This window comes from Corythoichthys intestinalis, chromosome 21 (genome assembly GCF_030265065.1).
Source record: "Corythoichthys intestinalis isolate RoL2023-P3 chromosome 21, ASM3026506v1, whole genome shotgun sequence".
Taxonomy (NCBI): Eukaryota; Metazoa; Chordata; class Actinopteri; order Syngnathiformes; family Syngnathidae; genus Corythoichthys; species Corythoichthys intestinalis.
In genome coordinates, this window is record NC_080415.1 from 24,348,087 (window position 1) to 24,363,894 (window position 15,808).

The 15,808-nt window shown below is 39.0% G+C and overlaps 1 protein-coding gene across 2 annotated transcripts in view; it reads left to right on the forward strand.

The window, feature by feature from the left end:
* LOC130909749 (disks large homolog 5-like) overlaps positions 1-14,329 on the forward strand; it is a 58,867-nt gene extending 44,538 nt beyond the window's left edge. Inside the window, exons 20-34 of one of the 2 annotated variants that reach the window (XM_057826537.1) lie at positions 2,033-2,116; positions 2,199-2,361; positions 2,571-2,642; positions 6,696-6,858; positions 6,929-7,062; positions 7,124-7,288; positions 7,353-7,536; positions 7,701-7,849; positions 7,925-8,095; positions 8,168-8,367; positions 9,004-9,147; positions 9,325-9,452; positions 9,576-9,685; positions 13,351-13,460; positions 13,635-14,329. In XM_057826537.1, the coding sequence (XP_057682520.1) occupies positions 2,033-2,116; positions 2,199-2,361; positions 2,571-2,642; positions 6,696-6,858; positions 6,929-7,062; positions 7,124-7,288; positions 7,353-7,536; positions 7,701-7,849; positions 7,925-8,095; positions 8,168-8,367; positions 9,004-9,147; positions 9,325-9,452; positions 9,576-9,685; positions 13,351-13,460; positions 13,635-13,738 (2,081 nt within the window). In that variant the 3' untranslated portion in view covers positions 13,739-14,329. The remainder of the gene's footprint in view (positions 1-2,032; positions 2,117-2,198; positions 2,362-2,570; positions 2,643-6,695; positions 6,859-6,928; positions 7,063-7,123; positions 7,289-7,352; positions 7,537-7,700; positions 7,850-7,924; positions 8,096-8,167; positions 8,368-9,003; positions 9,148-9,324; positions 9,453-9,575; positions 9,686-13,350; positions 13,461-13,634) is intronic. The other variant, XM_057826538.1, reaches the window with a different exon arrangement.
* Positions 14,330-15,808: the final 1,479 nt, after the last annotated feature.

The window sequence follows — 15,808 nt, forward strand, 5'->3', positions numbered from 1 at the left end:
GAAACCCACCAAAGGAAAGATTAGACTCTTCTTTCAGCAGAAAAAAAGTTAGCTCATATCTTTTTCCATTCTTTAGAAATCAGCATTAGAAAATAGCTTAGTTTGAGCAATTTTCCAATTTCTGATGAAAAAACGGAGAAATTGAGCTTTTTGTGAAAGCATACATTTCAAACATAACTTTGATTTATACACAGCTATTTTTTTTGCTTTAGTTACATCCCAAACATCTGAATAATGTTTTCCTTTTACAAAATAAGATAAACAACAAGACAAATAGAGCTTTTGATAACAATTTATGTACACATAATTAACTGAAAGATGACTCTGTTCCGGCCGCGACAGCTGGTTAAACTTTTCCCTCATCGCTGTCTGTCTCATAAAGATGAATTTTTTTGAGTCTCTGCGGGTTCTCCTCGAGAGCAGCACGGACTTAAAGGCATCGTCCGCTGTACTAGTGGTCCCGGTCGTTCTGCTCGGTCGCCCAGCGCTTGGCATCCTGGTTGTCCTACCGGTTGTTCTGCTCGGTCGTCCGCCGCCTGGCATTCATTCGGTCGTCTTCCGCTGGCGCCCGGCCGTGCGGCTTGGCCATTGGTTGCCGTTGAATCGGGTTGCGGGTCTTACCACATGCGCTACTGCCCTCTACTGGCCAGTTTTATTGCTTTAAAATGGATTTTGTGCTTTGGAGCTAAATCTAATCACGACCCAAAGATGTCTTTTTTTGAGAGGGGGGGGGACGTAAAAGACGTATAAATACGTCTTTGGGACACTGAAACAATCAAAAATGGAATGTATTTATATGTTTTTGGGAGCAAATGAGTTAAGCTCAATTTTGGAGTTTAAGCTTCTTTCACAGTGCAGTCAGTTGCCTGTTTTTCCATTCTGCAGTTTTAAATGAAACTGAGCAGGCAATGAATTTTCAGGTTCTTTCTTTGAATATTGACTCGGATCTCTAGCAAATTAGTCGACAACTATTTTGTTAAACAATTGATCATTTAGGACCTTCTTCACCTTAAACTTGTCTAAATTCTTGAAATTATAACATGTATAGTGTGTAAGGCTAAGTAGGACATGAACAAAAATTCACATTTTTGCCAATTTTTGGACATCTTACTGTCTAAACTAGTTTCTTAATGAGGCTGCAACAACTAATCGATTAAATCGAATAATAAATTAGTTCCCAACGAATTTGATAATTGATACAGTTGTAGACTACAGTTGGGTCAGGAATCTGTTATAAAATATTATTTTTGAAGGTCATAGTCATCCATTTTGTATTCCTTAATACAACACCTTCAAAAACTTCAAGGTAAATTGTGTAGGCAATTGAAAAAAGTGACATTTATCTGATTAATCGATTATCCAATCGTCAGATTAATCGATTATGAAAATAATCGTTAGTTGCAACCCTAAAAGCAAGTACTTTTGTAGTTTTACTGAAGTATTTTTTTCTTTTAAAACTTTTACCTAAGAATTTTTTTGCGCCTGTATCTGTACTTTTACTTCGATAAAAAAAGTGAGTACTTGATCCACTTCTGAAGGACTGACAGAGAATGGTCATATTCTTAGTATCAGTAACTGTGATCCAATCCCTTTTGACTGGAAAGGCTAGCATATGATAGCAATGAAGCGCTCTCAGTTAAAACGGATTAGTCGCCTTACGCTGTCAATGGCATCCAATGAGTTCAATAGAGGAGTTGACAAGAATGTTTTCTCATCAATGGTACTCAGAGTTTAAATTTTTTTTAAAAGTTATTTTAAGGTAACTGGATCATGCAATTTCTGGAGAAATTGTGTAAGAATGCTTTCATGCTAGTCGCTAATCTCCACTAGGTTACTTTCTGTTGTTGTGGGGCATTCTGGGTCACTTTCTTTTTTTTTTCTTTTTTTTTTTTTTTTAAATGTCACTTCCTTTTGACTTTGGGTGTCTTCCTGTTGATTTTGGGGCATTTCTGGGTCACTATCTGTTCTACGACAGGTAGTTTTTGCATTATTGATTTATCAACATCTCAAATGCTCATTTTGTGCTTTTTAGGCTCCCTGAGTGCATTGCAGTTCAGGGCTGAGCGCATTAGGATTCCACCAACACGTTACCCTTGCTCCACTGGATCGGATAGAGGTAGAGAGTGTGACACCTGTGTTCCTCACAGTCAAGTGAGCAATTGAAAAATATTTGAGATATCTGGCTTCTCCACCTCCAGGCTCTCGCTCCCATTCTGAGTGCAGCTCCCCGACAACGCCTCCCAAATCCCCCGTCGGCCTCGACGCGTCGTCCTTTGCTAGCAGCCAGTCGGCGAGCTCTATCTCCACACAGCTTAGGATATCCGTCAGCCCCGCGCCAGTCAGTGACGGCAGGAAGGATGGGTAAGGTCCAGGTCGTTAGGCGACCATTGCTCAAACTGTGACACCTCACCTGCCATTTGTCTCGGCTTTCATTTTGACAAAGTGCTTGGTAAAGCGGTAAACAAGTCTGCCGTGATGAATGTGCTTCTCTGCTTTCCTGTGCAAGCTCATTAACACCTACCATCGCGCCTTGCTTTTTTCTGTCTCTGTCTTGCTATGCTCGCTTTCAGATTTGTCTCTAACACCTTTGTCAGATATCGGCTGGCTGCTAGGCACAGATTCCTCTCTTTGAGATGCTTAAGGTTTGTTTCTTGCTGCTAATTTCCTGATACAAAAACGGACATTTCACAAGGCTTGGGTTAAAAGTACAATCACCATTTGTTTTGTTTTTTTCACCAAAAACCCGATTTACATTTTTTTCCTTCCCCCGGATACTTTTTAAGGGATGAATTTATCCTGAAGAAACCAAGTATTTTGGAGTTGCAGCCATTATTATAGGCCAAATTTGACCCCTTGTGTTTTACAGGAAAATGAAAGTACACCTGGGAAAAATTAAAAAAAAAATATATATACATATATAGAATTCTGTTAAATGCTTAACAAAAATGATAGTTTGTTCTATCCTGGAATTTAACTGAAAAATGTCTGTTCTCCCCCCTTATTTGTGATGTCAGCCCCAAATAACTACACATTATAACCCATATATAAGCTTATTTTTATAGAATAATCAATTGAATAACTCATAGATTTCAATTTTCTCAACGGCACCCTAAAAAATAACCTCCAATTATTTTTTTATATATTGACAACAATAAATAAGTTATTATTTCATTAATAAAACCGTTAAAGCCTGTTTTTCACACATTCAAGCCAGTTCTACAATTTTCTCGATTTTTCGTACATGTGATGTCACAATCGGTATCTGTGGGGTCTTAAAGGGAAGGTGAAGACTTCAATTCATTTTACTCGGCTAAATTGTATTGATTACATCATTCGCCGTCTCAAATCTCACGTTACCCAAACTTTTTTTTAATTGACCGAGGAGTTTTTCAGTTACTGCCATAGCCACACTTTGGCAACGAGGAGGATACAACCTTGGTTTTTCAAAGACGTACCGTATTTTTCGGACTATAAGTCACACCTGAGTATAAGTCGCACCAGCCATAAAATGCCCAACGAAGAGGGGAAAAAAACATATCTAAGTCGCACCGGAGTATAAGTCGCATTTTTGGGGCAAATGTACTTGATAAAATCCAACACATAGAACAAATGTGTCATCTTGAAAGGCAATTTAAAATAAAAATACAATAGGGAACAACATGCTGAATAAGTGTAAAGTATAATGTTACATGATGCATGAACAACAAAATGTGAATGAACTGTCTTCACCAGGACGCTACGGCTCGGTCCTGGCTATATACGTAGCGAGCTAAACTCCCAAATGACGATGCTGGACGGCCGTATAATTTGCTGACTTTATTTTGGCTGTCGTTATGACACCATCATTTGAAGAGTGAAACTAAAAATAGAAATAATACAAATCCATTTTGTCCTCGATACCAAACAGGTTCGCATCAACGTAAATAAATGATAATTAGCTGCTATTAGAGCAATGACACAAACGGTTAGCATGCGTCCGCTAGCATTAGCACATCGTTCAAACAACCACACAACTGGCTCTAAGTGTCTGATCGCATGTGGAGAACACACAACAACAACAGAAAAGATGATACACACAGGTGCTGCCACAAAGAGATATTTTACGCATAAACGCGTGACGCATAAACAATGAAGTTGGCAGCCGTGTTTTTCTCTCTCTCTTGCCCACTCGCTCAGACGCTGCGTAGCTGTCCACCTTCTTCTGGCGTGTGAGCGCTCTTCTTCGCGTAAACAAGTGCGAGTGCGCCCCCATTTGGGCGTGAAAGTGCCACAAACGAAAAGCATGCATTTCAATATAAAAAAGTCAATAAGACAATTAAAACACACATTGCCAAAGGCAGAACGCAAACATGGCCATGGCTATTAAGAGTTATTCGGATAACTATAGCATAAAGAACATGCTAATAAGTTTATCAACCCATCAGTGTCACTCCAAAACACCAGAATAACATGTGAAAAGATATAATAATGTGTTAATATTTTCACACTTAAGTCGCTCCTGAATATAAGTCGCACCCCCAGCCAAACTATGTAATTAACTGTGATTTATAGTCCGAAAAATACGGTAAGTAGAACTTCATTTTACATCACGGGTTCGGGAAAGCAGTATTGACGGAGTGCTAAAAAAACTTTTAAAAAATGAAAATTATCCTCGCAGTTACGCGAAATGACACGGTTGTTTCGACGAACTCGTCGCCATTGTTGAAGTCGCAGGGCGGTGACGTCACATGGTTACGCTGCCGGGCTAACAGAGTATGACTCTAGCGACATAAACATGTGATCTGTTCAACCCTTTCAATTTGAACCCGAGAGGAACATTAATGAGCATGACAGCACTGTCGATATTTCACAAAACGAGCAGCAAAAGAAGAATGAACAGGAAAGACGGGGTTTAAACGAGAGTAGGGGGGGGAAAAAAACGGGTGTTCTGCCAAAATGTGCTACACCGCCGAAACTTCTACAAGAGGCGAATTTGACACCCAAAGTACTACCGTGCGCTTTCATCTTATTTTGTTTAGATGCCTACAGACAGAACATACTAAAGATGCCTTAAGAAAATATCAAATAAGTGTGATTTAAATGCGGTACGTGACTAATGTGGTCAACAGATCAACAGTCTGCTTTAAAGCTACCACAAGAAAACACAATCCTTAGAGTATGAGAGGGAAACACATGCAAAAAGTATTTTGAGGCAATAAAACGGTAGTAAAAGACTCAATAAAAACACAAATTCTAAGTACTCGCAGCTTTTAACCGTTGAGCGCACGTGTTGGACGTCTCACCGCGAAGGAATTGCAGTAACCCTGTAGTATTTGTCGAGTGACAGTGACAATATACGTCATCACCCCGAGCGTCCATTGCACGGTTAAAACACGACGCCCCCTGTAGTTCAAAACATGTACTAAATATTATAGATTTTTAAATCAATGGCAATATTTGATGCAATTGTGGCTTTTTGGAGCCTACAAGAAGTCCGAGGTTCCCTTTAAAGTCTTAAAATTCTCCCAAAATCTTACCAAAGGTCTTAAATACGATTTTGAAAGGTCCTAAAAATCGATTGATATTGCTTTTATTAAGAGCATGCATAAACTTCAGTCTCACTTTTCAATGTTTCAATTTTTGAGGACGCTATAACGTAACTAAAAATATAACTACCCTAATTTTCGGACTATAAGCCGCTACTTTTTTCCCTCATTTTGAATCCTGCGGCTTATAGTCCAGTGCGACTTATTTGATGATTTATTTGGGTTAATAGGTAACACTTTATTTGACAGCGGCATCATAAGACTGTCATAAGAACGTCATAATTATGACATGACACTATCATGGGAATTACTGAATGCTTATGACAGATGTCAATATGTGTCATGTGGCATAGTATGTCACTAACTCCATTTATGTCCAGCTCAGATCTTTTACATCCATTCAAAAGTGAGATAATTTGCTGGATGATACTAACCGACATCTATTATAAGCATTCATTAATGCTTATGAGAGTGTCATGTAATAATTATGACAGTATTATGGCACCACTATCCAAGAAAATGTTACCAAATACAATAGCTAGCAATTAATGAAACAACTGGAACAGTAACTGAAGAAATAATTAGCACAGAACATGAATTTTGATTGTTATTTAAATCTGTAGTGCTGCAATGCATGCACGGAGGAATGTTGGATGACAACAGTGTTGACAGCAGGTGGCAGCAGAGGTTGACTGTCTCCCCCAAGGGAGCAATGTTGGCCAAATGAAGATTTTTGAAACAATAAGGCTTTGCAACCAGTTGGTTCAAAGCTTCATGGTGGTTCATTTGGTTTCATGACAGTCTTATAATGCCTTTGTCAAATGAAGTGTTACCAGTTAATATCTTTTGGTGTAAATATCCCATAATACAATAGGGACAACTGCGGCTTATAGTCCAGTGCGGCTTATCTATGAGCAAATGCTGTTTTCATGTCAAATTTGGTGGCTGGCGGCTTATAGTCAGGTGCACCTTATAGTCCAGAAATTACGGTACTTGTGCTGCCCGCTCATTTTCCTTCTTTTTTCATGTTTTTTTTTTTTTTTGCCGGTATCGATGTCAAATGGGTCTTAAACTATATTCAATATGGTCTTAAAAAGTGTTACAAAGTCTTAAATTTGGCTTGAAACCTGCAGAGAACCCTGATAATAACCCATCGTATTTTCACTCAAGGCCATATTTGGAGGAGCCGCGCAACGTAACGGTCCAGAAAGGAGCAGAACCGCTGGGCATCTCCATCGTGAGCGGCGAGAACGGCGGCGTGTTTGTATCCAAAGTAACTGCGGGAAGCATCGCTCACCAAGCTCATTTGGAGTACGGAGATCAGCTCTTGGAGGTAAACGACACCCAAAAAAAAGAAACGCTGTTGATTAAGTGCCAGTGTGACAAATGTTTGCTGTCTCCAGTTTAATGGGATCAACCTGCGGAATGCGAATGAGCAGCAGGCGCGCTTGGTGATCGGGCAGCAGTGTGACACGGTGTCTATTTTAGCTCAGTACAACCCTCACATGTTTCAGCTGGGCAATCACTCTCGATCCAGGTAACGGATATGAGGCAACAAAGTCCAAACCATCCTTCATGCTTCTTTGTTTCCTCTTCAGTTCTCGTATGGAGTCCATCAGCAACCAGGCGACGCCACAGGACAGCGGCGCCACCACTCCGGATGACCGCTCCATGGGCGACACCCTCAGCGAGCAGGACGAGGGCACCGTGACGCCCCCGTCCAAGCAAACCACGCCTGCCACCAGCCCTCACAGTTCCTTTAGGTACTGCTGGGACATTTTTGACCAAGCTGGAAAACGGAGGGTAAAATCATAAAAATGTGTCCAGGCTTCCCGTCGCCGGTTTTCGGCGCACGGCGGAACCGCGTCTGGTGAGGCTGAAGCGAATTCAGACAGAACTAGGAGTCCAGATATGCGGGGGCAATCTTTACGGCATTTTTGTGGAGAGTTTGGATGAAGACAGTCCAGCAAAATGTGTCGATGGACTGATCTCTGGCGACCTCATACTTGAGGTATGCTGTCTTTTTAAAGGGCTTAAAATTGAGAAAGAAAAGTCATGTAATTCATGTTTTGGTGCGCTTTAGTGAGTGTTTTTACTGCTAACGATGAGTCATTGTTGACCTACTTCTTTTGTATTTGACTCTCTGAGTCATCTGTGTTTTGTTTCCTCTGACAGTACAATGGCGTCAACATGAAGAATAAAACCAAAGAGGAGGCTTACCTGGAATTGCTGAAGCCCGTCGAAACAGTAACTTTCAAGGTCCAAAACTGCGTGGATGAGCTCGCTGACGTCAAAGAGATACCTGGTGATGGATTTTTTATCAGGTATTCAAATATGACAGCTTATGACTTTTTGCACAAGAGATATTGTACATGAAACATCCGAATCTGTTCTGCCAGATCGCTGTACGAAAGGGTTGCTGACTTGGAGCAGGAGCTGAGCTTCAAGAAAGATGACATCTTATATGTGGAGGACACATTACCCAACGGAAACTTTGGCTATTGGATGGCGTGGCACCTTGACGAAAAGGCGCAGAAGTTGGAGAAAGGGCAGATTCCTAGCAAATTTATGTAAGTCGAGCCATGAAGGTCAAGTTCATATCGTAAGAAACATGATGAAAATCAACTATCTGAACTCCCAAGGATGGACCAGGAGTTCTATAGAAGACACGGCATGACCGACATTAAAGACGACGTCGGCGGAGGCGGCAAAACCTTGTCGGCCGCCGCCCGTAGGTCCTTCTTCCGTCGGAGGCTGAAGCACAAACGCAACGGATCCAAAGACGGGAAGGACCTGATAGTGTCTGAAGCAATGATGTCGGATTACTTGCCCATAACCGAAGGTCAAAAGTTTAATCTATGCACAATGTTTGGAAAGAAAATTTGATGGGTGCAGCTATCGATTATTTTAGTAGTCGATTAATTGATGAACTAGTTAGTTCGAGTAATCGAGTAATTGGATAAGGAACATTAAAAAATTAAAATACCTGAGCTGCGCCTCAAATGGTATAAAAAAAAATAAAAGTAAATGAAGATCTAAGCACAACAAAAGAACAATTGGCTAATTTAAAGAGTCCGCTAGCTTAAATGCTATAAAATGCTAGCTTTTTTTTTTTTTTCATACAATGCTCTTAACAAATGTTTCAAACAAACATTCCCACAAATAATGGCTAAATATACCAATAAATTGAATTACTAATGCTTAAAAAAAAACTAGCTCAAGAAAAAACTTAGCTTCTGTTGGTCTTAACAGGGATCAACTGGATTCAGTCATGTGAAATGAGTTATATCATATTCAGTGTCACCACTAGAGGGCAGTGTATCCACCCAAATCATTAAAACTAAATGCAAACACTTTCAAAACGAACCATTACAACGCCACTTTAATTAAACGAATACTTGAAGCAGCAAAATTTAGTTCGAATTACTCGAGTTAATCAATTAATCATTGCAGCACAAACAAATTTATAATTTCTCAGATGGTGTGAGCCTCATGTACCAGCGGGTCCTGAAGGTGGAGTGCTTAGCCCCCAGACCGGTGCTGATCTTGGGGCCGCTAGCCGAGGCTAGCAAAGACATGCTAGTCAATGAGGCGCCTGCCAAATTCAGTCGTTGTCTGCCAGGTAAAATGCACTTTCCACTTTATTTCAATTCGTTGGATGGTATTGACGGCGATAGACGTCCGATCCATTTGGACTGAACTCGATTGCTGCCAGCCCCTTCCAATCCAAATGAATCGGATGTCTATCGCCGTCAACGGCACTGAAACATGATCGTAATATCTCTATTGCCATTTATAGAGATCATGAAGGCATCTCAACAAGCTATCGAGCGAGGTGTAAAAGACTGCGTGTTCATCGACTATAAGCGACGCAGCGGCCATTTTGACGTGACCACCGTCGCATCAATAAAGGAGATTACAGAGAAGGTAGACTGTCACATCCTTAATAAAGAATTCTAGCTGTGATTTTTTTTTTATTTTTGCATTTGCTATTGTTCGTAATGTCATCCATCTTCCATTCTCTCGTGCTGTGGCCGTGTTCTCTCGCAGGATTCTCACTGTTTGCTTGACATTGCCGCACACGCCATCGAACGCCTGCACTGCGTTCACATCTACCCAATCGTCATATTCATTCGCTACAAAAATGCAAAGCAGATCAAGTGAGTATATCATGCCTGTTTTTATGTTTGTTTTGTTTTCTCCCATGTTCACGTTACTAACAAAACATACTTTTCAATATTTTTTATGCGTTTTCGAATAAAAGGCCCCAAAAATATTGCTTTGGTGGCATATAGGACTGTCACGATTGATCGACTAATTGGGTATTATATTAATCGACAGCTATTTTGATCATCAATAAATGGCTTCAAGACAATGTTGTCCTGAAAATTATCCAAGTTGTCGTCTTTAATCCAGTAAATATTATCAGATCAGATTGTATACTCATTACTTATAACTATTGCGTTACCGGAAAGAAATGGTCACTAAGAAAACTAGACAACTAATAAAATACAAAAATCTGTATAAAAGCTCATCAATGTGCATCTTGGGAATTGTCATTGCTTTGGCATGTCCTATGATTGCCTGCCTGTATTTGTAATGCTTTGGTCAGCCCCTTGTGGCTCTTTGGGGTAACTACTGTACACGTGATTTACCGTATTGGCCCGAATATAAGACGGCCCTGATTATAAAACGACCCCCTCTTTTTCAAGACTCAAGTTTGAAAAATAGACTTCTTGAACACCAAATTATTTTTTATACAGAAAATAATTACAGTACATCTGAAACAAATGATTATAACAATATTATGAGGGAAAAAGCATGTTATTTTGCCTTATTCAAATCTTAATATCTGAACATTTAAATATGTAAACTAAAGGGCAATCACATTCGTAAATGAATGGCTTCTGGTTTTTGAAATGTAAACAAACCTATCTATTGTGATAAGACAACAAAATTGCAATGACTGCATTAACCATCAAAGTGAAGTCTAACTGTAACTGTAGTCTTGAAACAAATCTGAATGAGGAAAAACATTGCAATAAAATAATGCAAACTGGTTAAACTTGAGAATAGCTGAGATCTGTCATGACAGAACATCACTTCAATGATATCTGGCGCCATCTAGCGTCGTGAATGGGTATAACGTCTAGACCGCGAATATAAGACGCCCCCCACTTTTTAAGTGTTATTTCAATGCAAAAAAACACCGTCTTATATTCGGGCCAATACAGTAATTATGCATGTTTCCTTTATTTAATTATGAACATTTTGGCTCCTTTCGATGTATATAATTTATATGGGACATTTATTTTCGAAAGCTTCAGTGAAAGTTGTTCTCTTTTTTTTCACAGTATGTTTATTTTATTTGGAAAAACTTAAAGTTGTTACAGTTATCATTATTGAAGCATCCAGTGGGGCATCACAATACAATTAGCAATAACACGTTAAGTGCACGACCGCATATCTCAATATCAGATTTTTGGAGTTGGACTATATCGGGATATCAGTTCAAAAGTCATTATTGGACAACTCTACTTTTTGCCTGGATGGATTTTGACAATTCCTAGAATTGACAATGAAAAAAATCTATTCATAACCACACACAACCCTAATTTTCCCATTTGTACCCTAATGGGGTAAATATTAACTCTCCCAACGTAACACCATGCACACGTAACATCACGCAGAATTTCCTCAAGCCCCCGCACGTCCAAAACAAGAAGAGGAGATTGATTCCCGCTAAGCCTCGTCATCAGCTGAGTGCCAGCTGTCCTAGGGAAATCCCGATCAGGAAGCCGGGGGTGGCGAAAACATGAAAACTGCACGCAAACTGTGGACAAAGCAGGCTTTCGCACAGTCACGTGTAGGGGTGTGACAAAATGTCGAAATGGTGATATATTGTGATACTTTGTATCCCAAAAGGTTATCAATATGCTCCTGCCAAGAATCGAGATATTGTTTTAAAAAGGTGTCAGTGTTTTTAAAAAAAAAAATAATAATAAAATTAAAAAAGGGACCAACAAGTTGCTACCAAAATCTTCCACCATAATAGTGTCTCAGGTAACTCTAAGGCTGCCATTGACGGTGCTCGACGCCCAACCCATTTAGACTGGGAACGTTCATTCATTCGAAATAGGGCTGCAGCTATCGATCATTTTAGTCGACGATTAATTGATGAACTATTTCGAATAATTGAGTAATTGGATAAGGGACATAAAAAAAGTTTAAAAAAAAACTCACAGATATCTACCTCATAACTATCGCTTAATTGTATTTTTTTTTGTTACTGTCGCATTTTCTCTGATATGTTAGATGATAAATAATCGATCCAAACAAAGAAGTATTGGAAAAAAAAAACGTTTAAAAGGGTATATATATGAAAAAGAAAATCTCGACCACCCCTTGATGTCTGCGATTTCTGCATCGTGACCCTTGTTTAATGACCATGTTTCACTCATAAAATCCCCCCAAAATCCAGGTATGGCCATTCACAGCTGTGTCTTGACACTCAGTGATACATGCTACATGCAGTTTTTGGATCGAAACAAGATAAGTACGCGATAATATCTCGTTAAAGTCATGGCGTCTGTAATTCTGCTCTCGCGTGCTCTCGCCTCCAAATAGGGTTTTGCTGTTTAAAAAACATTTTTAAAAAAAAAAAAGCCCTCCTGTTCAAAATTTTCCTCCCCCCAGAAAACTGAGATTTTAAGCTTTCCAATGATGTACCACACATGCGTATCGGACGATTTTGATATTTGGCAAATTGGGGGTGGTCAGAGCGGAATGGTGTTTTCCGCCATATATATAAAGAGGATCCATGTACAACGAAAGAACAATTGGCTAACTTACATCGCAAAAGTCCACTAGCTTAAATGCTATAAAATGCTAATGCTTTTTTACAATACTCTTAACAAATGGCTCAGACACATATTCCCACAAAAAATGGCTAAATACACCTTTAAACTAAATTACGAATGCATTAAAAAATCATTAGCTCAAACAAAAACTTAGCTTATGTTGGTCTTAACAGAGTGCAAATGGATTCAGCCATGTGAAAAAAGGTAGACTAGAGGACCGTGTATTCACCCAACTCAATGAAAATAAATGCAAACACTTTCAAAACAAACCATTACAACGCCACTTTAATTAAACGAATACTCGAAGCAGCAAAATTTAATTTGAATCTTTTTTTTTTTTTTTTCTAATCAAGTACTCGAGTTCATCGATTAATCGTCGCAGCACTAATTCGACACCAGAGCATTCGCAGTCATTCTGTCCGATTTTTCGGGGCATTTACAGGTCACTTGCTGTTCATTTACAGGTCATTACCTGTTGATTTTGAGTCACTTCCTAATCATTTGGGTGATTCCCAGGTCACTTCCTCTTCTGTAACTCAAAATAAACAGGAAGTGACCCATAATATACCCCCAAATCAACAGGAAGTAACTGAAAATCAACAGGTAAATGACCTTTAATGGCCCAAAATTACCTCATTGCCTGGCATTGGTTGCCAATGACGGCCATAGACGTCCAATCCGTTTGAAGTGGGAGGCTGGCAGCGAATGTTCATTCGCTGCCACCCTCCCACTTCAAACGGATTGGACATCTACTAGTGATAAACTCATTCCAATTCACAGCAGAACCCTGTTTTTCTGTTTATTAGTTGTTTGTAGAATATCCTAGAATGATTTCCTGACCAATGTATCGATAATCGTTGTATCGCCATATCGTCATATCATCGTTATCGTGAGGTAACAAAAGGGTTCCCACTCCTAGTCACGCGACTTCAATTTGATGACGTAGACTGATTTTGTGTCTTCAGAGAGCAGAAGGATCCATTGTACCTGCGGGATAAACTCTCCCAGAAGCTTTCCAAGGAGCAGTTTGAGGCGGCCCAGAAAACTGAGCAGGAGTACAGTCGCTTCTTTACAGGTGAGTGTTAACCTTGTGGAGACATGACCATATTTCAGTGCCACTTACGCCAATAGACGTCTAATCTATTTAGACTCTGAGGGGTTTGGCGAATGTCAAAAATGGGTTAAACGTCTTTCGCCTTCAATGGCAGAGACCGAATTGTATCATCCACTTCTCCTTTTCCCCTTTCAGGTGTTGTTCAAGGCGGTAGCGTCTCCTTCATTTGCACACAAATCGTCACCATCGTCGAACAGGAGCAGAATAAAGTTCTATGGATCCCTGACGGTGCGCCATAGAGGTGACGCACCAACAGAAATGAAATTGGTACATGAATTCGTTACAATTCACCTTGAGCCACTACTCGTGGCGTAATATGCACACTATACAATAGTGATGTACTGTACTACAGATAGTTGTTTACACTAGTAGTTAATACTACTTGAATGAATGCGTTTCTATCTAGAAGCACTACTTTTAAACACACCCGGACCACCGTGCAAGATGGCTCCATATTTATGTATATTTTTTATCAAATCATGGATTTAATGGTATTTAACATGGAGGATAAAACTTTTTTTCCCCTGCTGTTCATCATTTCAGGCCTCACATTATGCATTATGATGTCATCGTGCCAAGCTTTTCTAATATTTATTACTACATTGAGTGTGTGTGTTCTACTTCAGTTGCCAATTGCGTCTCGAGTGTCGTTTTTTTTTTTGTCTTTTCTTGGAATGTTTGAAAGGGATGTTTTTGCCTGTGCTTCACAGTGAGTTGTTCTGTTAGCGACGCACATCTTCCAACATTTCATCTGTCGGAAAATGAAAATCGAAGGTTTCTTACTGTGATTAAAAAGGGTACGAATGATGCAAATATCAAACGTTTCTGTGTATTCTTTTCATAGATTGCATGGTTCTAACAAAAAAAAAAAAAAAAAGCATGGATGTTATTTTTTTCGCAGATCGCAGTTCAAACTGGGAAAATGAAGTGAATAAAATTTCATGCACTTTTAGAAATGATGCGTAATTTGCATTGGTAAAATAAAACAATTTAGATTAAGTTCTTTAAGCTCCAGCACTGCCTTATTTGTTCACTAGGGGGAGCCAATCCCCATTGGAAATTAAAAGATTGTTGTGTATGTACTGATATAAGCTTAATATGGATATTTTTAATGTGTTTACTTTGACTTGCATACAAAATTTTGAGATGCAACTGTTGTAGTGGCGGTAAATTAGGATCTTTTCACAACTAGTTTTCCAGATGGTGAAGACCCTTCACCTCAAACAGTCTCACAGTTGAAGTCAAACTAAACACAAAACTGCACAGCTTTGCCTGAGGGAAGTTATCTTAATATAATTCTAACAAAATGAAAACACCATAGATGGTCTAACAAACAACACTGGTGTTTTAACCCTTGAAGCTACGGATATTTAACTCATGGTTTGTTTGAAAGAGAAATTTCAACTCAGGCATGAATTCTTTATCCTCCGCAAATAATATAGAATATTACTTCAGTTTACTGAGGAGTCCCCATCTTCAACCATTTTACATTTGTCCATAGACGTACTGTACTACACTGCATGCGTGAGGGGGACCGATTTACGGTGGACCCACTACGCGATTTCGACTTCACGACGCTGGTGTTTCGGCCACCATTTTGTCTCAAGTCATTATTTTTCCCTTTTTTTCAGTCGAGTAACAGTGCTACGTCCGCCATTTTATCGCCAGTTGCACACTTTCCACTTTTTAAAATTTATGAATACGAAGTAAAATACATGCTTTTGGAATATATATACTAGTGTGTGTGTGTATACAGAATAATATATATATATCAGGGCTTTCAAACGATTAAAATTTTTAATCGAGTTAATTACAGCTTAAAAATTAATTAATCGTAATTAATCACAATTCAAACCATCTATAAAATATGCCATATTTTTCTGTAAATTATTGTTGGAATGGAAAGATACACAAGATTGATATTTACATTCAACATACGGTACATAAGTACTGTATTTGTTTATTATAACAATAAATCAACAAGATGGCATTAACATTAACATTCTGTTAAAGCGATCCATGGATAGAAAGACTTGTAGTTCTTAAAAGATAAATGTTAGTACAAGTTATAGAAATTTTATATTAAAACCCTTTTAATGTTTTCGTTTTTTAAAAAAATTGTAAAATTTTCAATCAAAAAATAAACTAGTAGCCCGCCATTGTTGATGACAATAATTACACAATTCTCATGGGTGCTTAAGCCCATAAAATCAGTCGCACCCAAGCGCCAGCAGAGGGTGACAAAACTCCCAAAAACACAAGTAACAAGTTGGCATCGCACTGTGCTGTCATTTTAATCTGTTTGAGCG